Source organism: Callionymus lyra, chromosome 5, assembly GCF_982586985.1.
Source record: "Callionymus lyra chromosome 5, fCalLyr1.hap1.1, whole genome shotgun sequence".
Lineage (NCBI taxonomy): Eukaryota > Metazoa > Chordata > Actinopteri > Syngnathiformes > Callionymidae > Callionymus > Callionymus lyra.
Window position 1 is genome coordinate 10026546 of NC_141822.1, and position 24854 is coordinate 10051399.

At 37.9% G+C, this 24854-nt stretch overlaps 1 protein-coding gene across 1 annotated transcript in view; it reads left to right on the forward strand.

Annotated features, from left to right (window-relative positions):
- The window catches only part of astn2 (astrotactin 2), a 407558-nt gene that overhangs the window by 364215 nt on the left and 18489 nt on the right, over window positions 1-24854 (forward strand). Inside the window, exon 20 of the mRNA XM_087790735.1 lies at window positions 17560-17701. Coding sequence (XP_087646861.1) covers window positions 17560-17701 — 142 coding nt within the window. The remainder of the gene's footprint in view (window positions 1-17559; window positions 17702-24854) is intronic.

Below are 24854 nucleotides of genomic sequence, written 5' to 3' on the forward strand. Positions count from 1 at the left end.
ATTTTTAAATATTACTGCTAAATTAATTACAGAAGGTAAGTAAGTAAGTTAGTAATATTTATTTATATAGCGCTTTTCCAGACCAGGGTCACAAAGCGCTTAAACAAACAAAACAATACTCAAAAAAGTATATACACTTTAAAGATCAAGATAATACTGAGAACAACACAGGAGTTCCAGAAAATCAAGGAAAAGCCTGAACAAATAGAAACAGTTTAATGGGATAATTTACCCAAAATTAAAATAATAATCTGTCTAATGTTAAAAGTAGTTACGTGTTGCTTGTGGAGTTTTTAATGAAGCAACTGGAGCTTAATTGTCTTTCCGTCCAAAAAGATACATTTCACCCTTGTTATCAAGGTAAAGTGTTTGTGGTATATTCTGTGTTTTCTCTGGGTCAAGATGAACGACCTCCACCACTGCATATGTATTTGTGGAAGCAAGGGAGGTCGTTAACCTTGAAACAGAGATAACACAAGGGATACCACAAAAACATTTGGTTTTGGGGCTCTGTGTCACCTTGACCCAGAGATAACACAAGGGGTTCCACAAACAGATTTGTTTTCAGGGCTCCGGGTCAACTTTACCCTCAGATAACACAAGGGACACCACAAACAAATGTGTTTTCCGGTCTCAGGGTCAACTTCGACCCTGAGATAACACAAGGGATACCCCAAACATATTTTTTCGGGTCAGCCATCTCGAATTGAAGCCTCTACATGAGGAATTGTAACGGAAAAAAACTAATTAAATAAATTTGTATTTTAAGCTTGTCTTTAGCTAAAGATTCTTGGCCCTCTTGCGCTACAAACTATCTTAAAATATAGACGTATATGTATATAAGTCTTTCCGAAACCCATCGAAGCATCAATACAAGATAGACGTTACAGACGAGCAGTATGGAGGAAGATTTTGGACGAAGATGAAGACGAAGACAACTGAGCTACAGCTACATTAAAATGAACAAACATTTTTATCTATAACTCTAAAAAAGGAACCCTTAGTCGACATAAGGGTGATTAGAAATTGAGTGAAATTAGAATTTAGGGTGAACTATCACTTTAAGGAAAATGACGTAGTCTTCAGGCAGTACAACGAAGAAAGCTCTTAAGAGATGGAGAAACGATCTCTCAGCACTAGAAAACCGATTACATATTTGATCCGGATCCTCCCACCCCGTCCCACCTGACATGCCGTGGCGTCGCCCCCCCCCCATCCTCCCGTCACATGCGTCCCTTTTACAATAAGCATGGGGTCGCATCCCACTCCTGCCTTTATATAACTGCTCCATTACCGTCGGAGACCAAGAATGCCACCCAATGAGTCGATAAGCCTTCATTCAAATAGATTGAATTATATCGAGATAAACAGTGTCCTTGAGCATGGGTGCAGATAACAGATTGGAATGACACAGCTGACTCTCTTTGTTTTGTTAATTAAAGATGACCTCATCGCTAAAAATGGATTCTGTGCACCTCCTCGTCACGAGCCTCGCCATCAGCAGATTGCAGATTGCAGGCAGGGGGCCAAGGGCTTTCTGCATTCCCTTTTTGCTTTTTTTTTTTTTTCCCTCACACAACGTCTCTCTCTCTCTCTCTCTCTCTCTCTCTCTCTCTCTCTCTCTCTCTCTCTCTCTCTCGCCTTCGCTCTCTCTCTCTTCCTGCAATCGGTCTAGACTTTTCCTGATTGAATTCATTGGCTTTTCATCCCTCATTTACCATCTCGCTCCCTCGGTCGGCGTTACGTGGCTACAGTGCTATAATGTGCGTTCAGGAAACCTGTCGCTGACATCATGGTATTTATATTTTAGAGAGGTTTATTATTAAGTGTTGTTGATGTTAATATTGTCAATATAAGATCTTGAAATAAGATGAGATGATACTGTTAGTCATGATGAAATATTGATTGAAACAAGAGAGCACAGTCCTCCCCCAAGCAGCTCAAACACCCTGACAAGTGGATTCACCTACATCATTAGATACTTGTTTTAGAAAGATCATTTATGTTAAATTCAGGATAAAATTAACTAAGAAGGACAGCAGGTGGCAGTATTGTTTTCAAACTTGCACAAAATAATAGAAACCTCTGGTAAGAATTCATAAAATTTTAGCAAAAATATAACGTAATGAAGGCAAAAATCCATTTTGGAAACTAAAATTGTTTCAATAGTGTTCCATGGTAGTTGTAGTTGAAAGAATAGCAAGACAGACTTCTTTCTGTTCACTCGCTTTATTTACTTTTCATGCTCTAGTTCTAGAATGGCTACCTTCGCAAACTCTACTGCCCCCTGGTGGCTGACACAACAAATAGGACAGCAGGTGACAGAATTTCTTTGCACTCGCACAACACAGTAGAAACCGTGAAACAAAAGTACTGCAGCTGTTTTAAACTCGCACAACACAGTAGAATCCCTGTTCAGTTAAGAGCTGGTAAGAATTCATAAAATGTCACCAAAATCATAATTCAATGCAGGCAAAAATACATTTTCAAAACTAAAATGAACTCATAGTCACACATCAAAGTAGAAACCATAAAACAAAAGTACAGTGCTGAAAAGATTTGATTTACCTGAAAAAATTATTCGGGAAGCTTCATCAACTCATTACTACTTACTAAGTTGCTGAGAAATGACTTTTTTTTTTTTTTACATAAACTCCCCCAAAAAATGTGTCATTTGACCCAAAGACCATCTCTGGCTGGTACGATGTCGTATGGCACAGAAACTGTGTTTAACTGGATGCTAGTCTGGAGCTTTACCTTGGAAGTACACTCTTATGATCACGGTACAAATGTCTGCCGAGATAAATGCCAAGTACTTTTAAGAGTTGTTCATTGTATGAACTGTTGTACTGATCAAATTTTAAGGCAGTACCTACTAAATTGATAATGCAAACATTCTTGCTGATTGCCATTTTCCCTTGGCCACAATTCTTTTTTTAACCAAGGTAAATTAAAAATAACTTATACAGCTAATTTCTATGCTTATAAAAGCGCTGTACACTAAGTTCATCCACACACTGATGGGAGTAGGCTGCAACCCAGCATACCAGCTCAACCATCAGGAGCAATCATGGTAAAGTGTCTTGATCAGGGACTTAATCTCGTCCGAAGCTGGGATGGAACCCACAACTTCTCAAGCCAACAAGCCAACAACTCTACCCTCTGAGCAATGGCGCCCCCTACGTAATTTTACAGTTGACACCTCGGTCAACATCTCAGTCTCTGTTGTAGTTGGTAGTGTCAAACATTAATATATCACATTTATCAATATTTATCAGGTTTAACAAGAGGAAAAGTAAAAACAAGGGGTTACATTTACATTTATCATGCTATGTTTTTGCAAATAAGTGTTTTAGATTAATATAGAATAAGTTCAATTTTGAAATCTATCACATGATATTCTTCATATATGACGACAAGCTCTTCCTATTCATAGCCCCATGTTGACACGTGTGACGAGAACGTTGCTGTACTCTTTCTGCCCCTGGTCAGATCTGGTTGGATCTCTGTGGTGGCCACCTGCGTCCTTGTCAACTTTTGTGACAGGGCGAGTGTGTGGTCTCTTTTTTTTTTTTTTTTTACTGCCCCCGGCTCCATTCACTGCTGCTCCGTCTGACCCCGGGTCTGCGCTTAGGATGGTGCGGCGTTAACAGGGTTTTTGAGTCTCTCTGATGCCTCCATGAATGGTGGGACTTGGAGCATCTGTACTATATACTGTATTTATTTGATGATTTAATTACATTTAAAAGTAGAGACTGGAATCCAGGAGAGTCAGGAGCTCTACTAGTAGAGATTGGAATTCTTCTAGTGAATCGGGATCTGAATATTGGGATTCCAATTTATACTAGGAGAATTCCAGATTCTACTAGTAGAGAATGGAATAGTATTTGATATCAAACTTAACCTAATGTATTATAATATACACGTTTCTAACTGACTTGCTGACAAATATTAAATATTTTCTATGTAAGCAGAAAGAAATTATTGTTCACCAAGTTTTTTTCAGGTCAACACAAATTTGAAATTACATTTTTGAACAAACCAAAGGAAAATACGCTAACGATAATACGATTGTTTTGCGTGTCACTGTTCCTTTAAGAGTGAGACAGGTGAGGGGGGGGGGGAGCGAGGAGTCAGAGTTCTAATGATCGTGAAGAACTAATGTTGTTGTTATGTCGGCGAAGATACGTCTTACTGTAACAGTTTTTATTAAATAAAAAGTAAGCAGAAGATGAGGTTTGCTCATTGTCCATGCGTAAAAAACTCTACAAAAAATGTGAATAAATTCCCACATTTATACCTTTAACAGAGGGCTGAAAGAGCTGGTGTCGGGTAACTAGGGCTACAATTGTTGAGTAAATATAGTGAGTAGTATATAGCATTTGTTTGACATCTTTGCAAGAAAAACATGTTACAATGTGTATTAACAGAAGGGTTATCAGATATCTAAAACATGAAGTCATTTGAAATTGTAGGTATAAAAACGATTCAGTCTATTTTCCAAAACATTTTGATAGAAATCCAAATGTCTCCTATTAGTAGAGTAGTAGTAGAGTTCTGGACTCTCCTGGATTCCAGTCTCTACTGTGACATATATCTGGTTGATCGGGATTTCCGGGAACATGTAGCGGAAAATCCTAACTGTGAATTAGGGAGAAGTAGTTAAAGGAGAGAAATCCTTCCAGACTGTTGCTCCTAAGCTTTGGAACGATCTCTGTGTTTGATGATCTACTGACTCCTTCAAGAAACATCTGAAGACATTTTTATTTGTTCAGGCTTTTCCTTGATTTTCTGAGACTCCTGTGTTTGTCTCAGTGTTATCTTGACCTTTTAAGTATATATTTTATGGGGTATTGTTTTGATTTTTTAGGAGCTTTGTAACACTGGTCTAGAAAAGCACTCTACAAATATAAATTCCTTACTTACTTAAGTAAACGGTTACACAGATATCAAATCATTACCAAGCTGCTCTTGACCAATAATGGGTGTGTGTTTTGGTCATGTGACTTAGATATTTGAGGACCGTGACCAAGGTCAGTGAGTAAAACCAGAATTAATTCAAAATAAAAACTTCCCTCATTTTCTACTCACCTTCATGTCGACTAAGGGTTGGGATTATTTTCAGAGTAATGTGTTCTTATTTTGAAGATTAAAAGATAAAAATGCATGTTTATTTTAATGTAGCCACTGGAGCTCAGGTTCATCTTCCTCAAGAAAAAAACTCACTTAAAAACATCCAAATACCTCCATACCTGAAAAAAGGCTATATTTTAAGGTTTTTTTAGGGGGCGCTTCTAGACCTTTTTTTTTTAACAATTTCTTTTGTTGTGGCTTCATTATAAAATGGAGGTTACAGACGAGGAGTATGGGGGTATTTGGATGTAATTTTGGATGGAGATAAAGAAAAAGATATCTGAGTTCCAGTCACTGCATTGAAATTAACAAACATTTTGTCTATTAAGGAACAGATCACTTTGAAAATAATCCCAACCCTCAGTCGACATGAGGGTGAGTAGAAAATGACTAAAGCTGAAAGTTTGGTTGAATTATCACTTCAAGTTCGCCTCATATTCCTAAAAATACAATAAATGAAGTTCTGTGATTTGTCTATTATGTTGGCTATAACGCAGACTCTGTATTTAACAGGGCTACAAGAAAAAAATATTTTTTTAGAACGGCTGGAAGAGCTAGAATTAAGACCCTGTAGTGGTAAAAAAAAAAAATATATTGTGTAGAAAGATGGAATATCTGAGGTCATAAATCTCAAGAGCGGTGGAACTGATTACGCGACGCTTTGAAGCTTCGGTTACACATGTAGAAACAATTGTCAACATGGAAACTAAATGAAACAATATAAATACATACACACCCCAAACGATAAATTTCCTCCTCCAGTCAAAAATAATAGAGATTAATGGCTGTGAGTATTGTGTGTTTGTTTCTTCTGTAGAAGCGATACGCTCAAGAAAACAAGGGGAAGTTACTTCATGTGCAAAATCAACACTTGTTCTTATAGTTATGAGTCCATGAGTTCTTGTTAAGACATTGATAAATACAGGGTTTGTTTTTTCATTCACACTTGGACCAGTCGTAAAATATCTGCTTTGCATCGGAAAGAAATGTGGACATTTTACATGGGTAATAAGAGTAATCGCCATAATGAGTGTGATTTGGCTCGTTACGGTGTCTCGTCTCGGTGACACGCTCGGTGCCGGCTTGTGTGAAATTAATTAGTGGTTTTACCTGCAGTGGTTCGTCTGGAGCTCGTCAGGATTGACATTTTCAATCCCGGCGAGAAGTCGGGCCAGCATTACGGTCTCGGTGGAAGAACTTCTATACGAATTGCGTCATATTTATTTGGGACCCGAAAAAAAAACAAAAAAAATCTTACCGTTAGTCTTTGTTTGAGCCACTGCTTTGAATAACGCGTCATAGGCAATAGAAATAATGAATTAGGTCTTGATAATGCCCTGTTTAATAAATGTTGATTAAATGAACGTATCAACCCACCATCAGCTAAAAGCTGGATGTGATTTAAATCTACATAATGTACATTTGAAATAAGTTGTTTTTAAAATACTCATGAGCTGATTAAGTTTTCATCAGCGATTCTCTGTTGGCCTAAACATAGTACGAAAAAATGTATGCATTTTGTACTTCATGTCATATTATATCCTGTTGGCAGCGCTGTTTCTAGTGTCATGTCTTAACAAGAAGGAGCTGTCTCGTCTGCAGTTGATACAGAACCCTGCAGCAAGAATTCTTTCCTGCTCTAGTAGAAGAACTCACATTTCTCCGATCCTTAAATCACTTCACTGGCTGCCAGTTTCTTTCGGAATCAACTTGAGTACAGTAGCTAGCGGGCCTTATGAATAATGACATGAATGTGTCCTGTGATTGACATTCTCCTGTCACATCCTGTGATTGGATAATATTTTAAAAAAATATAGAGCATGCAAGAGAATTGAAAACTTCATGTAACTAAAACAACACACAAAAAAACTGTACCAGCCATCGAGGTCTTATTGAGTTTTGATAAACGAAAGAATAAATCATTTGTTTTAAGTTAGCAGGCCATGTGGAAGAGATCCATGATGTGAGTGCAAGCATTTTATCTGTATTTTAAATATTTTTAGCTAATTTTATTTCATTATTTATTAATCATTGATAACAAACTAAAAGGGCTGAAATTCTAGTTAAAAATAAATTCTGATCCACTTAAAATGTATAATTTAAATGATATGGTAAAGTTTATCGCCTTGTTGGTGTCGATAATTAACATTTTACTGGACTGACTTTTTTAAACTCATATACCTTTGGTCGACTCAAACTAATCTCTTAAAATCAGATTTTAATTTTGAGATTTTGCAGATTGATTCATGATCTTAGTTTCTTACTCTTACTGGTTAATGTTAGCTTATTTATTGATTTTCTCTGGAATAAAATTGTTGCTTTAACACCATATGTTAAGGAGGATGTGATGTGTTTGTGTGATTATGTATGAATCCACAGCTGTGGTGTCATATTGATACTATTATGAGGTGGATTCAAATAGGTTGGACAAAACATGACGTCACTGCTGGCCAGCCACAGAGTTTTATTAAGCAGCTATCATTTTTGAAGCTCAGTAGATGGCGATCTTGGTTAGTTTTAAGTAGAACAGTTGCTTAAACCAAAGATTATAGAACAAAGAGTGCCATCTAGTGGGCTCTGACAATGAGGACAATGCTTTGTGAAGTTTCATCAACCCATCAGTACTTACCGACTGTAAAATGACTTTCATTTTTTGGGTTTAATTCCAAAAAAATATATAGAATCAAGATTACACAGACAATCTCTGGCTGGTGCAATGTTAGATGGCACAGAAACGGTGTTTGATCGGATGCTAGTCTGGAGCTTTACCTTGGAAGTACATTTTTATGATCTCAGTACAAATACTTGCCAAGATGAATTCCAAGCTATTTTTAAAGTTGGTCTTTGTACAAAGTGTAGTACTGACAACATTTTAAGGAATTACCTCTTGAATTAATAATGCAAACATCCTTGCAGATAGGTGACAATGTTCTCTAAACTAGTGTTTCCCTATGTAGTCAGAAATGACTTTTAGCTATTATAGAATGTCACTTATTCAAATTCCCATGATGCTTGAACATGTTTGACATGTTATTCTCTTTATTTTGTCATCGTCCAGATTCCTGGACCTTTCTTAGCAAGATTAGACCATTTATGGCCCCTGGTCCATTGTTTTTAAGAGTACTCTGTTGTTTTCCCGGGGGGAATTCACACTAGAAATGAATCAGCGATGCATGTAAAATGTTGGATAACTCTGATGATCATGTAATTAGGTTTAAAAAGGATTGGACCAAAAATGACTGGAGTCAATGATTTCGGCGATAGATCAGCATGTAACGACATTGCTTCCGCTAGCGTCGCTGACACTTTGTCTTAAATGAGATAAATACCTCTTACAAACCCGCTGACCTGAGGAATTAACGGCTCACTCTCACACACACACACATTAACGCATGGACCCCCCCCTACTCCCCCCGGTATCGTAATTGAACCGCTACCTACAGGATATCAGCGTCACTATATCTTAACTTCAGAACCATCGCGGCCACCATGTCTGCGCTCACCTCCACGTCCCACCAGGGAAGGTCAAACTAGGTGACTGTATCATTACCTGCATGTCCATGTGCTCCTGCTAATCCCCCCAGATGTGTGGCTGCATGCAATAAAATATTTTCATTGTGCATGCATGTGTTGCTTTATAATCTGCTGCTGTTACTGTTCATTATTTGTAATTGCCCCTTTCCTGCCTCCTATTGCTGCCCGCGAAGAAAACCCCTCTTGGAAAACCGAGGCTTTCTAAAAAAAAAAAAAAGGGGGTTTTCCTCATCTTCTGAGATATTTCTGGGTTAGTCTGGGTCAGGGGCTGCCGCTGTTGTGTGTCTGCAAAACATTCCGACTCATTTGAGTTTGATATTGGTCTGTGCAAACAAACCAAACATAGCCGTGACGTAGCCACGGGGTCTGTCAGCTCCGTCTGCAAAGCATCCGTCAGTTGGTCTCATCACATTCCCATTATTTGCTATTATTTGTTTCCCCTCTCCACGTACTAAAAAGGTCACCTGGCATTTACCATGAGGTTTTAATCGCCATGTAAGCTGGAGAACACGCAAAATGGCTTTTACCGTAATAGAATTTCAGGGGCCTTAATTTTTGCCAGCTGTGTGCTGTTTTGGCTTCGGTATTGACAGAAATGTTGATGGACCACAGGCCTACCAATGAGCAGCCCCTCGAAAGAGTGTGTTTGGAAGCACAACGGCAGCTTCTGGGTGGGTTTCTCTGCTTCATCTGCTACAATCCAAGTTTAATTATTCAATTTTTAATAGCATTAGCTCTTGTTTGGAATGCAGTTTGAGGCTACCAACTTGGAGTGATTGAAGGTCTCCATCAGGATATAATTGAACGTGAAGTGAGGTTCTCACGATGGTTTATTTTGTCCGCCTCAAAGTGTTTCCTCTTAGAACACCAGTTTGGAGAGGTGGTTTGTGAATCGCTAACAACGAGTACTTACATTTGAAGGTAAAGTAAATGTACCCTCAAGATTCCAAAAAGCACCAAAAGAACAACCTTATAATACATTTGTTTTTACTCCACACACTCACTCAAGTTGAAATATCTATGATTCAGCATCAGAGGGTTAGGGTTATGGTCAAAATTGTCCATACTATCGAAGCAGAAAGCAGAATCTCACTGAGACAGTTGTGGGTAACCTGTCAGTTATTAGGTTTATTTCTGTAGCCTATACGTTAGTGGAGTTTATTTTAAGAATATATTATACTACTATTTACTACCGACATATATTTCATGGAATCACATGATAACATGGCCATTAAGATCGCTAATGTTAAATGGAAACACCAGCCTCAGCTATCGTTAACCCTACACATTCCAGCGTGTCATTATTATCACTTTTATTTTATTGTATTCTTAGTACATCTTTAGAAAATATCGCTGCATGTCAGTTGTGTCTTGATAACCGCTCAGCTAAAGAACGTAAAACATTTTTTAAAGTCGTTTTTAATGAAACTGTGATCTTGCTCTTTGCCCTAAAGATGTTTGAGTGTAACTGTTTTTAATGTTGTCGCTGTTCCCCTTATTGTTGTCTTTATAAGGTAAGGTAAGGTAAAACTTTATTGATCCTTCAGGAGGTCTCCTTCGGGAAATTGTTTTTTACCACTAGCCAGCAGTTTTTCATAAACAATAAAAAATGATACATAAAAAATAAAATCAGAAGAAGAACATAAAGAGGAAGAACAAGATGACACAATCTAAGTCTAAAGATAAAGACAAAGAACATAGGTCAAAGTAAAACAACAAAGGATACAAAGACTAACATAGAACAGAACATCCAGATACTTTCACTCCACTCCTGCCTCCGAACTCAGAATTGTACAATTTAATAGCCCGAGGGATGAATGAGTCCCTGAGTCTATTAGTTTTGCACCTGGGTAGGAGCATTCGTGCTTCATTCTGCTTCTCTGCTCACTGATGACAGTGCTCAGAGGATGACTGTCATCATCCATGATGGACAGTAGTTTTTTCAATGATCTCCTCTCAGCAACTGTCACCAGTGAGTCCAGCTTCATTCCAACCACAGAGCCAGCCCTCCTGATCAACCTGTCCAACCTGTTGACACTCCTCTTGGACACATTTCCACCCCAACACACCATAGCATAGAACATGACACTGGCCACCACAGTCTGGTAGAACATGCAGAGGAGCTTCTTGCAGATGTTAAATGATCGAAGCCTCCTCAGAAAGTACAGTCTACTCTGAACCTTCTTATATACATGGTCTGTATATACATGGGACCAAAGTCGAATTGAAATTAAAATGTAATTTATATTTTTCCCGGTGAATAAGCTTTTACGTTTCCTTCTATGCTAACTAGTGAGATCAGTACTTAATGTGAATGTTAAATTAAATAATGGTTTCTCAGGGACACTTACATAAAGGCGTAGAGTAGGAAAGAGTGAAGAGAAAGGGAGTTATGCAAACAATAGAAAACTGTGAACACGACTCGAATTAAATATTATTTTTGACAACTGCATGAACCTGAATGTATTTTAGTTACTTCAGAACTCTTTTTGAACCCAGAAATCAGAAATGCAAAACTTTGTATGACTGATGTTTTACATTTTAAAGACATTAAAATGATAATTTAACCCTTGTGTTATCTCAGGGTCAATGTGGCCTGAAAAACAGATGTCTTTTTAGTTTCCCTTTCCATTTAGGTGAACAACCTACATGGCTTCAAGAAATACATACACAGTGGTGGAGGTCGTTCACCTTAAACAAAGGGCAACACAAGGGATACCACAAACACATTTGTATCTGGCCTTCTGGTCAGTTTGACCCTAAGATAAAATATTTTTTCGTTTGTTTAAAGTTTCTTATTATATATTTTATAAACATTTAAAACATTTTGCCTTCAACACAAGAGAAACCCAAATCAGGCTCTGACTTTATAACCGTGTTTATCATGACCCTATCTCACAGATCATGGGCTTGAATGCCGTCGAAGTCATCCCAGAGGCCATTACATTTGAGAACAAAATATTCCAGCCTTGATTAAAAGTATGTCTGTGTGGCTGTACTTGGGTAACATTTGCATTTCTCAGGTTGACATTTCCAATCAAAGATCAGCGTCTGCATGTAGAGGTACATGGTGTGCCTTCACCGGTAATTATCATCATATCAACAGTTCATATCCTTCCAGTTAAAACAAGAGCAGTTTGTACGACTCCAGGTGGTAAATGAGGAACTGGAGCACACAGTGAGTTCCTCCGCTGCGTCTTGAAATAAAACTGTAAGCAAGTCCAGAACCAGTCAGTTTGCCTTTTGTTTAGTCTAAGACTTTCAGCAAAGTTACTCCCTTGTGCCTCAGTCAGGATGTGAACATTATGTCCAGTTTGACACTTGGCCTCATGTACACCTCCAGGAGCATCACCACACTTCCATCTGAATACTTTTTTATTGTTCGTCCAAATTGTATGGACCTCTATTGTATCTTGCATTACTTCTCAGAGTCAGAGGCCAGTTACATCCCTGGAGTGGTCACCAGCACTTTCTTTCGTGATGCCGTTCTTAGGAATGCTGTGAGCAATACAGCATGTTAGACCAACGTTTACTATAATTATCTGTCGCTCAAGTTGAAAACTCCATTCTTCGTGACGCTTAATCCCTTATGGGGGTCAGGGTCCCGGGCGTTTCAGCTCGGATTGGTAGAGTTGTTGCTCACGGTCTGAGAGGTTTCGCGTTCAATCCCAGCTCCGGACGAGTTTGTTGTGTCCCTGAGCACTTTACCCTGATTGACCCTGATGACAGAGCTGGCGCACTGCATCACAGCCTACTCCCATCACTGTGTGAATGTGTGTGTGTGACAGACAGACAAGCGTGACTGTCAAAGCGCTTTGAGACCCTGGTCTAGAAAGGCGCTATACAAATAGACATTATTATTATTATCCCAGTTTCATCAGGCGAGAGGCGGGGGACACCCTGGACAGGACGCCAGTTCGTTGCAGGTCACACAACCAAGTTTCCAATCACCCTCTTTATGTTTTTGGACTATGGGAGGAGACCGGAGTGCCCGGAGTAAACCCACGCACCACAGGGTGATCCCGATGCCTAGATCCCGACCTGGAAGCCAATCAGCAACCTTCTTGCTGAGGCGATTGCGCTAACCAATGCGCTACCATTGATTATTTCTCTATTATATTAGGTTTTAGCTTAGCTTTAATGCTAACTAGTGCGATGTGTAGTTACTTTGGTGAATCAAAATAGTCTGTGAATTTCAAAAAGGAGTCAAAATAACACAGACAAACTCATATCCCTAGCATTTAGTTTTAATGTTAAGGATATAGGTTAAGCTTTGCATTATGGATAAAGATTCAGGTAGATTAAGGCCAGTCACCAAAATTTAAAATAACGGCCGGTAGTGTATCTACCTCTCTGTGAACTTTGGCAGGACAAGAAGAAGCTCAAAATATCCAGGAACTGTTTATTTCCTAGACTTAAAAAATGTCAACTAACATTACAGTAAATGATGATCTGTAAACGAGCTTTCTCGTCAGAAACATTCGATTATCGAAATAGGAGCCTAGCAAATGTCAACTTGTCCCACATTAGTTACCGGATTCATTCGCATTTTTTTGGGAACTAGTTTAGCTGACACCGGACTGCACCGATATGTTCTGATTATCAAAACATCTACTGACATCACTCTTCCTGACGTCCACAGTCATTTGGTTCCCCCACTTCTTTCGTTACTATTGTCCTGGAAATTGCTGTTTTGCTCCTTAGCGGCTCAAAATCTGGCGTCCCACCGACATTCCTGCCGGTGTTGAAAGGTGAAGGAAATTATGAACACGACACAAATCAGGTCGGCGGCCAATCTTAACTTGATCATTACCAATAATGTCTGCAAGTGATTAAGTGGTCTCTTAAGTGTAATTACTGTCTGGACAAAAGGTTTTTCGGCATTAGCATAAATGGGTACAAATTGAAATAATTCTTGTGGAAACAACTGAAATGGGACACTTCTATTTGTCTTGCAGGGAAGGTCGGAACAGTCAAAGGTACATTTTTTATCAGTTAATATTCCCGGCTATCAACATTTATAATTGTATTATAAGGAAATAAAGTGAATATCCAGTCTGCAGAACAAATTCCCTTCCTTTCCTTCATGTTCTGGACGCTTAATCGGGATCATCTGGTTAGATAGGAATGGGATTCTGACTAGGAATGTGAGATGGGGATAAGTGCTTCCTTCTTTTGTCCAATCAACCCCTGTGTGACAGTAGTGGGAGTCGTGTCGACTGCTGGATGACCTGCCTGAGCGCTTCTGCTGGAAGGAACTTCCATGGAAATTAGAGTTTGCGGTTCCGTGATAAGAGGACAGATCGTGTTTTTTTTTGTATTATTAGGAATTATGTTCTCGTGGCTACAGCTGTCTACCCCGTCACTGTTAACTGAATCAAGTTGGTGGTGGTAGTAATGTGAACCAAAATATCTATAAGTCTGATGCCGTGGTTTATAGAAACAATGGGATTTGTAAATACTGTGTGTTTGAATGACAGGATTAAAAGTGTGATAGTGAGATTTCCTGTCTGTCAATCCGTTCGCCGAGAAGTAAACTATGATTCCCTCTGATTTATAAGAAATCTATTTTTTTCTTATCTTCCTGATATACAGTAACTTCGAGATTCGAAGATTTGGTTTGAGCCAGGGCCAGGTGGGAAACATCTGGAGGAATTCCTATATGTAAAATGTTTATTGACCCAACGATTACTTGATCCTACTCTATAAGATAACTAATTATCGTCAAAAATGTCCGATAATTTAATCACAAATCATTATTGAATAAATATTTAATTGCAATTAGGAGGCTGTATAATCTGGATGGGAATTATTATCAAATGTTGTATATTTATAGATGTAAATGCAACAGTCTGCTTGAAAAAAAAAACAATTATCAAGATTTTTAAAATGCGTTCAAAACACAGACTTCATGGAATAAACATTTACGGGACCACCAAGCTACGTAGGAATCGGAACCGTCAAAATAATAACGGAGACAAACTGTGATGGTTTTCCGAAGTGTTTATTCGAAGCCCGTTTCTGGATTTCGAAAATCCCAGTTCAAGTTTCTGAAAAACTAAAAACAAAATGACAGTTATTGTATTCTGAAGCATTATTGGCCTCATTTGTTCCAGCAATGAATATTATATAAACAGACGGTTCCAATTTCCTGCAGACAAATCAAGCAAGTGTGTGTGTTTCATAAACACTCGTCACTTTCATTGGCTGATGAAAACACATGTGTTCTCAAGGTTTAAGGAAGTTTGAATCATGTTTGTGGGATGGTGAGATTGATCTATATTTTCAAAAGAACAATTGGAAGCCATTTAAGGATTTGGAATAATGGTTTTCATGAGCCTTGGCTCATCTCCCGATATGTGATAGCAATTTGGTGGACAGTTTCTGGTCGGTATAACACTAGCAAACGCTACAAAAATGTATTTTCTATCAATACAAAATGTACCACATCATAAACCTTTATCACATGACCACCCACTGCAAGTGATTCAGAGAAATGTTGAAAATAAATGACGACAATCAGAAAGAAAAACAGAACTGGCAGCGACTCCTCCAAATTATAATATCAAAAGTATCTTGACCTCGTGAAAACGATTACATGCAAAAAAAAGAACCTCTGTATTATTGTCAAGCAATTTTTCAATTAGGCTTCAAACAAGCGAAGATGACATTTTAAATGAATCACACTTGTTCACCCGCTTTGACCTATCTGGTGTCTGTTGTAATCCTCACATCTAAAGCATATCCCTTCAGTGTTTGCTGATTGCTGTATAAATATTTTAATCCAATTCAAAAACTTGTTTTTTAGCATTGTATTTCTTGAGTATACATGAGGCTACATGTTGGACTGCATTTAAATGACTGTTCAACTTTTGATATATATTTCTAGTAGTGATATTCAGTGATTATAAATGACACATGACCAGTGAACTTTGTACTAAACGTGTGAACTGAAGAACACTTTTCTTAGCACAATACCTAAGTATTATTTTGTCATATTAGATATGAAAAAGCAGGGGATTTGATGATAGTTGCAACGTTCCTGCCAAAAGCGTTCTGTGATGTAATTAAGTGCTTGCAAATGTAACAATTTTAAACATTTTTTTATTTTGCAACCTAAATAACAACTGGGTGGATGAATGAATTGGTCATTGCGATGATAGATGGATGGATAGATGATCTGATGGGTGGGTGGTTGGATGGATACATGGATAGATAGATGAATTGGGTCAGTGGATGGATGGATGGATGGATGGGTAGGGTGGATGGATTGGTGGGTGGATAGATAGGTGGTTGGATAGATGGATAAGTGGATGGATGGATTGATTAGAGGATAGATGATGGATAGACAGACAGGTGGATGGATGGACAGTTGGATGAATGGAGGGATGGTGGGTGGATGGACAGATGGGCAAGTGGATGGATGGATTGACGATTGGATGGATGGATGGATGGATGGATGGATGGATGGATGGATGGATGGATGGATGGATGGATGGATGGATGGATGGATGAATGGATGGATGGATGGATGGATGGATGGATGGATGGATGGATGGATGGATGGATGGATGGATGGATGGATGGATGGATGGATGGATGGATGGATGGATGGATGGATAGACGGATGGGCGGCTGGATTGATTTTTGGATGTATGGATGGGTGAATAGATGAATGGATAGATTGATGGTTGGACGGATGGATGGATGGGTGCAGGGGTGAATGGAAGGATGGATGGATTGGAGAATAGATGGATTGCTTTGTGGATGGATGGAGCAAAGGTGGTCCCAGTGCAAGAAACTCTTCAAAGTCAATAATTAATATGTATAATTATGCTAAATGCAAATGTTTACAACAAATGCTTATTTTCATTTTTTATTAGAAATCTAATTTTTGACAATGTAATTGTATATGTCGACAGAGTGAAAGAACCACATACATAATCAAGATAATGATAAAAGGAAAGAATCTTCGGAGGACCCCGCGACGTTACCTTTACCTCGCCGTGACTGCAGATTTGTTTTTCTAAATGATAAAACCTTCATAAGAGCAACACTGCAACTGGTCAGGAATGCATTTAAGGGAAAACCCTCAAAACACGGAACGCTTTCTGAGAAAAGGTCAAATCACTCATTTTATTTTCCTCTCTTCCCAACCTTTTTTCTCACCACCCCTGGTGCCCCACCATCCAGGCTCGCTCTCCGTGTTTATACTTTGGCAACTGTATCATAAACTCAAACCAAGTTGCCCTTCACCTCGTGTAGAAATTGTTAGAAATCCAACCGTTTGTGAGCTTTAAAACTATTTTGACAACCCCCCCGCCCGCCCCTCTTTTCCTCATCACGTCTCTGTGTTTCCATCACCCCCAGGAGCACTGGAAAAATGGCATTGTGTGGCTAAATGATGTGTGTTTGACGCTGAAATGAAAAATATTTCACAACTTCTGACTCAAATACGGGGTGTCACGGAGTGCCCGTAAAGATATATAATCCCGTTCTTTACTGCTCTATATACTGTTTATTGAGTTTTAAATGAAGGATCCCATCAGACCGATCACAAATCCAAATAGGATGAAGGGAAAAGCACCGAAAAACTATGTTCAGTTTCTCCACTATTTGTCCTGTGTTGAAACATATGGTGTTTGAACATGTGGCATTGTTTAGTTTCATGAGAACAATAGATGAAAGATCACGCTGAAAGATAAGCTGTTTTTTTCTCTCTTTTTTTTTCTTTCAAAACATGTGATCAATTGCACAACAGTGAAACTAACATTTCATATTTGACCAGTCTGGTATTTGTTGGTTTTAGCTCTTTCATCCTCTGCTCTGACCTTCATCTTTTTTCTCTCTCTCTCTCTTACTCTCTCTCTTTTACTCTCTCTGTTCCATCAGGTGAAATTCTGAGTTTGGCGGACGATCTGTTCTCCGGGTTGAGTTCGTCCTGCGTGGTGGCGGGAAGAAGGGGCGGCGAGCGACCTCACTCGCTGCTGTACTCAGTGGTCTTCAAGTGCCTGGAGCCCGACAGTCTCTACAAGTGAGTCTGCCAGACTTTTCAGCGAAAATTGAATTCTGATTTACTGCGGCGGCGTTATTTATTATGACGCAGCATTTCTTTCGCCTCATGAATAAACATAAGGCATAAATTGTGTTGCGTCAACGCCCCTTAGAATTCAAGGGTCCCTATGGAATTTAAAGGTCCTGCTTTGGGTCCCCCCCAAAAAAAAGTACATTAAACCCAGGTGCTGGTCGCAGAGATACAAGATATGGTTGGGTAAAAAATGTGGGTCAGCATTTCTAAATTTCAGCCATCAGTTAAAAGAAATAAAAACAAGAAACAAAACATTGTGGTTTTCGACTTGTTGTAGTCAGATGTCAGGGCCACACAGAATATATTTTTTAACGTTATAAGTCATTTAACTTTAACGCAGAACAGCTTACAACAACTGCACTATCCCATCGTGGGGGTTGAAACCAAAAACATTTTTTATTTTTTGCCACATACGATTTAAAGCTTGTATCAATTAAACTGCTAATATAACAGAGAAAAAAGTTTGTGCATTTAAAGATTTCGGTTGAAATTCCGAACAGAGGAGTTTAGACCACTTTTTTGTATCCGAATACACTTTACTCAGTGGCGGCCAGTAAAAAATATTCTAGGTGGCGCTCTTTCTAGTACATTTTCCAACTTATACCATTGAAAGAATCAGTCGAAAATAGGAATAAATTGAACATAGATATTAATTAAATGTGGAAACCAACAAAATGAATAATTCATCTTTTTAATGTAACTATATCTGGAAAATAGAGTAAATCTGACTAATAAATAGATTTTTTCTTTAAAAACTATATATACCTGAAGGATATAAAGGATTGCTTTTTTCTGAACACTGCTGGTAACACCGCAGTAAAAAGGCTAGATAAAAGATTAATAATAATTTAAGTAATCGTCCTGATTTTCCCTCTAAAATATTTTTTTTTCCCTATTTTTGGAATCACTTCTTTACACCGGGGGTGTCCAACCTTGTCTGCCCCGCAGACCATTTCATTGTCGGCATAATATTCTCGGGCCGACCTTAAAAAAAACCCCAATAAAAATGATGTGTCACGAGTCATGGACTCATATTACTTAATAAAAAATCTTTTTTCAAAATAAAAATACATTTTAGGCAGTAAAAATCAACAAGACATAGATTCTATGATCGACTACTTTACGCTGCCGTCTCTAATGCAGGATCTATATTTCCTTACACCCTACAAAAGGGAACATGTGGTGATTACGAGACACTTTGGATGAACATGTTAACCTTCTTTTACTAGAAACTTTCCCATAAACAGTAGAGTCTCCTCTCTACAGGACTGCGCTCTTCAGAAGTTCTACATGTTTTTATCATTTTGTGTTGCGAACAGATTCTGTGATCTGTTTTCTCCCAAAGTAGATTGTGGCCTTCAAATCTGTTGTGTGGCAACAGTTTGTGTTCGCAGCATGAAAGCTGGAGAAGATTGTGGATTGAAAAAAAGGACAGTTTGTTTTCACACGATTGTGCAATGTTAGAAGAAATCCGATATACTATTTATTTGATCGCAATCTCTTTATACATACATTCTGTAAATTCCTATTTCCAAGAACCATGTTTTGCAAATGTAAGTTTCTTTGAACAATTTGATTAGTATTAAGTGATGGATACATTTGGCTGTTATGATAGTTTTTAGTCGTTAAACAACAAGTCATTCATATTTTTTTCTAAATAACAAGCATTGTCACATTGAAGAAGAAAAATATTCAAACACATATTTTGAAGTGTACTGAGACTGAACTTTTCATTGAAAAACACAAAACAAAAACTGTGATAAACCATTACATTGTCAGCAAAGGACGATGAGGATTTTCCTTTTCCTGTCGTAATTACTTTCTTGAATGTCAGCGTGTTGAAAGTCAAATTATCGCTTGAGACCTTTGGTTTATCGTCACCTTTTCAAATCCATTGTGGCTCCAAGATTTTGATGTTATTTGTGGTATAAAAAAAACTAAAAGAATATTTAAAAACAAAAAAAAAGGTTTAAAGTAAAACATGTGTTTCCACATGTTTTTCTTGATATTAAAACCTTCTGCTTCAATCCCGGGAAGCAAAACCTGACTGAAAACAGCATGACAATTGAATACAAATAAAGGTAATTAAACGACAAATACTGAGATCTTAAAATGTTTACGCGTGACTCACCTTCACCAACAACACATACAAATTCCCATCTTAAGAACTTCTTCACAATGATGCTTCAGCTACGTTTGCATGGTTCCTAAACAACAATGACGAGGCACATATCAGCGATACCACATCCTCCCCTGGGTGTCTGCAATTCCCACAGCAAATGTTATTTGTTCCAGGGGGTGAATTTTGTTACCTTCTCCAGAACAACAGCTGGCGTGAGTTAACCAGGGAGGCACACTCGGTCGCAAGATTTGGTGGAAACATCCGCTCTTTTTATGTTTATTTCGGTCAAACTATTGTCTGACTTTAGTTAAAGAGAAGTAAATATTTTTAAAAATATTTCGTTTTTTTTCAATGAGTCGATACATAAGGCAGGTTTTTTTTGGAAATGTGTTTAATCTCAAATATTTTTTATTCATCATCAAATTGTATTCAAGTTCACTTGGCCTTGAAGCTGCCTTTGTAAGCCGACCAGGAGAAATAAATCACTATAAAATATTAAAAGTTAATTTTCAGCCAAATAAGAAAACACTCCCAGTTAAAGATCTGGTTCAGTGGCAGCTTTTTTCGACAGTAAAATAATTAAAAAAAATTTTTTTTGCTCCCAGAATGTCCCAAGCTGGACATAAAATAATGGTGGTATAAGTTGCAACGGGGTGAGGCTAGCTTTATGCTAAACTCAAGTGTCATTATTTTCAGAGTCCACCAGATGGCGGTCTCTGCTAATTGTTCTAATGAAACATCTCATCATTTTTAAACTGATGACGCCACCTACTGACCTCTAAACAACATGAAACTGTTTCATGAAGCTTCATCAGCACATTTTCATATCAAATGTCGATGTGTTCAAAATGTTCTTAAACTTTGAAATCATTTAATTGTATAGGAACAAAACATTTTCAAATCTCAACAACTAACAAACATTTTCTGAATCAGTTTATTAAAAATACACTGTAAAGTCCTTTTCTAAAACTAGCCCTGTTTAAACAGGCTGATTATTTCATTTAATTTTACCATTATAGAGTTCAATTTTGAACTGATGTTTCATAGGAATTAACGTATGCACATGTGTTGTTTATTTATTACAAATTGTCTGTAAGGTATAATATATAATAATAATAATAGTATATATATAATAATAAGGTATAATACAACATGAAGTTGGGGCTTAGAGCCTTCACGCTTTTATTTTGACATCATTACGGTCTCATAAAGCTTCCCAAAGCACTGTCCTCGTTTTCAGTGTCCACTAGATGGCACTCTTTGCTGTGTAATTTTTGACTTTGAGGAACTATTTTAAGCCATCATTAATAGGTCTTTAAGAGGTTTTGTACACAGATAATTAAAACTACAAGAGTGTTTAAGTTGAGATAAGGAGCATATACACATATACTTATTGATGTCAACAATTTTAGGTTAAGTGATTAAAAGAAAGGGAATTGATTGGTGAGCGTTTGATAAACGAGGACAAACACAGAGATAATTAAGACATATTGAGCCTCCAATAATAAAAAATAATTCCAACATCAGACCCATGCTTTGTATTACAGACTGTTTTGTAAATACTAGTGATGTGCTAGTGAAGCTTCATGAAACAATGGTCACTAGGTGGCGCCATCAGTTTAAAAATTATGTTTAATTAGAACAGTTGTTTAAAACAAAGTAAACTAGTACAGAGACGCCATCTAGTGGGCTCTGAAAATAATGACACTGCTTCATGAACCTTCATCAAATCATCACTAGTTATTACATTTAATATTTGACTTTGCATTTAATCTTTGTATCCGACTTAAACTTATATCCCCCCCCTTGTGTGATTGACACTTCTGGTTAAAACCTATTTTCCGTCACAAATCCTACTGATTCCTCTGCTGATTAATCAGTATTTGCATCAAAAGAGTCAATGGCAAAAAGATACCATTAGATAATGCGTGCAGAAGTTTTCCATCATTGATCGGTGATTAAATTAGAAGCAGGATGTTGAGTCACTCCTCTTGGACAGGTTGGTAAATCTGAAAATACTTGCAGTTGGTAGACAATTACCTCATCTTGATGACTCCAACGCTTGATTTTTTTTCTTTTTCGGAGGACGGTGGTTGCTGGTAAGACATGGATTGTAATCTTTTTGCAGGAAAATCTCATCTTAATCCTCTTCTATTAGTTATATTGTATTCTCATTTGATGGGATTGATATTAATGCAGGTTTTTGGCACCAAAGCCATCAAGATTAATGTGCACTTCTCGCCATATTGCCACTTTACTATATTAGGATAGCAATGTTGTCATTTTTACAACTTCACTCTGCTCTGTTAGTTCTCTTGTCAGCGTTTTATGTCCGTTCATCCAATCTTGGACCACTTACGCACAGAGTACGATCCGTCCGTCAGCCTTTTTTTTCTCTCGGGTTGGTTTAAGATGATTTTCATCATCATGATTCAGGACGTCGGCATCAACGTCTGGCCTTCCTGTCACACAAATGTTGTGTTTCATCGATTATCACTGGATCCCATCTTTTATTGACCATCCTGTCATGGTTGACAGGATTCAATCTTAATCTTAAAGGTGTATTTAATCCAGGAAATAAAGAGTCAAATTAGTTTTTATTACTGTCACTGGCTGAGATGCTCTTAAATGCTACGATCTTCTTTGGAGAGCTCTTGAAAGACGGAAGTGGTTCCCAGAGAAACTCTAAGTTTAAGAAGATCTCTCACTAAGAAGGAAATTTAAGATGGAGCTGACCCTCTCTTAAGAGCCTTCTTAGCTAAGTTTTCTAGACAGATAAATGTTTAAGAGTTGTTTATTGAGCTGTAATCACGTCCCGCTTTGTTTATACAATGAGTCCCTTGGAGTTGGAGACTTCCTAGATGTATGACCTTGATGTTTGACCCTTCACAGCAAAGTGGACATGGTTATGGTAAACAAGATTTCTAAAAGGCTAAAATGCTACACGGACAGAAACAGAAGCTAAAAGGCTAACAAGCTGTTTGGACAGGGACAGAAGCCAAAAGGCTAACAGGCTACACGGACAGGAGCAAAAGCTAAAAGGCTAACATGCTACAGGGACAGGAACAGAAGCTAAAACGCTAAACAGATAGGAACAGAAGCTAAAAGGCTAACATGCTACACGGACAGGAACAGAAGCCAAAAGGCTAACATGCTACAGGAACAGGAACAAAATATAAAAATGTTAACATGATACACGGACATAAACAAAAGCTGAATGGCTAACATGCTACACGGACAGGAAAAGTAGCTAAAATGTTAACATGATACACAGACAGAAACAGAAGCTAAATGGCTAACACGCTATATGAACAGCAACAGAAGCCAAAAGGCTTAAATGCTACACGGACAGGAACAAAAGCTAAGAGGCTAACACGCTACATGGACAGGAACAAAAGCTAAAAGGCTAACATGCTACACGGACAGGAAACACTGGTAGGTTGTCATATTAAAATACATTTCTGTCTGTAATCTCCAAAGAGACACAGATTACTCTGAAAATTATCCCAATGACTTGAGGGTGAGTAGAAAATGAGTGAATTACAGCTGTCACTTTAACAACCACGACTTTAATGGTGTCATTAATACGATACACATTTGCTTTCTAACAATCAAACGACTCGACGGCATGAGCTGTCAGAGGTGACAATACAATAAAAGCAAGAGTCATGAATCTTAATCAACGGAACGAAAGACGATACCGTTCTCAGCGGTTTCTGTTTACGGAGAAAGAGACATCGCCGCGACTCCAGTCTTGCATATGTGATGATGAGATTTACCTCAGTCTTTATCGTGAAAACGGAGCCGCGAGTGAGGCAGACGAGGACCAGATGTTGTTGTGGCTGTCACTGGACGCATGAAACAAACTGCCGACTCTCGCCCGTCACTGTCCTTTTGTTGTCGCCGGCGTCTTTAGCGATGGCTAAGTGTTTGACGGCCTTGGCTTGTTTTGAGAACCTCAAGTCTTATTATTTGTTTTGTTTTTTCTCATAATAAAAAATAAAAAATCGGCCTGTTTTTTTTTAAGAGTAGTCATCGGTCGAGTTAGTGAAACCGAAAAGCTGTACTTTAAGTTTTTAAAAAAAACATTTGACAAAAGTGGCACCGAAGCAGTTGGCTTTTATGGAATCCAAATGTTTCGCCGAGATTATGATTGATGCAGAAGGTTTTAAGGGAAACACTTAACATAAGTCAGGCTTCCACCAAGCAGAAGAAAAAAAAATGAGGGGAGCTAATTTACAACTTTGAAGCTCCGTTATCTTTGTTTGGGCATTCTCCACAGTGTTGTTTTTCTCCGATAAGAGGAGAATTTACGTCGGAATTACGTCTGAGGGCACATCTGTTAGCAGCCAACCCCACTTGTCTTAATCAGGGGCCTGATAAGACCTCCACTGGTATTGGCTTTGCACTTGGTCATCGCCAAGGCTGCCGTGGTCCAGAGCTGCTCAGGGAATCTTTTGAGTTTATTACTCCGTTCACCTCAAAATACACAATGCACACATTTAAAACATTATTTATTTGTCCCTTTTTTATATATAAGGCACTATTTTTCACTTATTTATATTTATATTTATATTTGTATATACATTCATTATATGCAATATTTATTCTATTTATATTATATTGCACTATTTATAACATTCATATTTATATTTATACAATCACCCTATGCTGTGTTTTTTAAACACAATTTCATTGCCAGTTTCACTGCTGTGTTCTTCTGTGCAATGACAATAAAGAAAGTTTAAAGTCAAAAGGCCAAAGTCATTTGAAACTGGTAAATATCATTATTGTTATAAAGGTTTTTTTTTTGCCTTCCATCTGATGTAGCTCTGATATATTCCATCCCATAGTAGAACCCGAGTCATGTGAATGCCTATTCAAAATGTTGAATATTATGATTTTTACCCTTTGTTTAGTACAACTATTTATTTTTATCTAAGATACCTATAGATCTATCTATTCTCTATATATTGT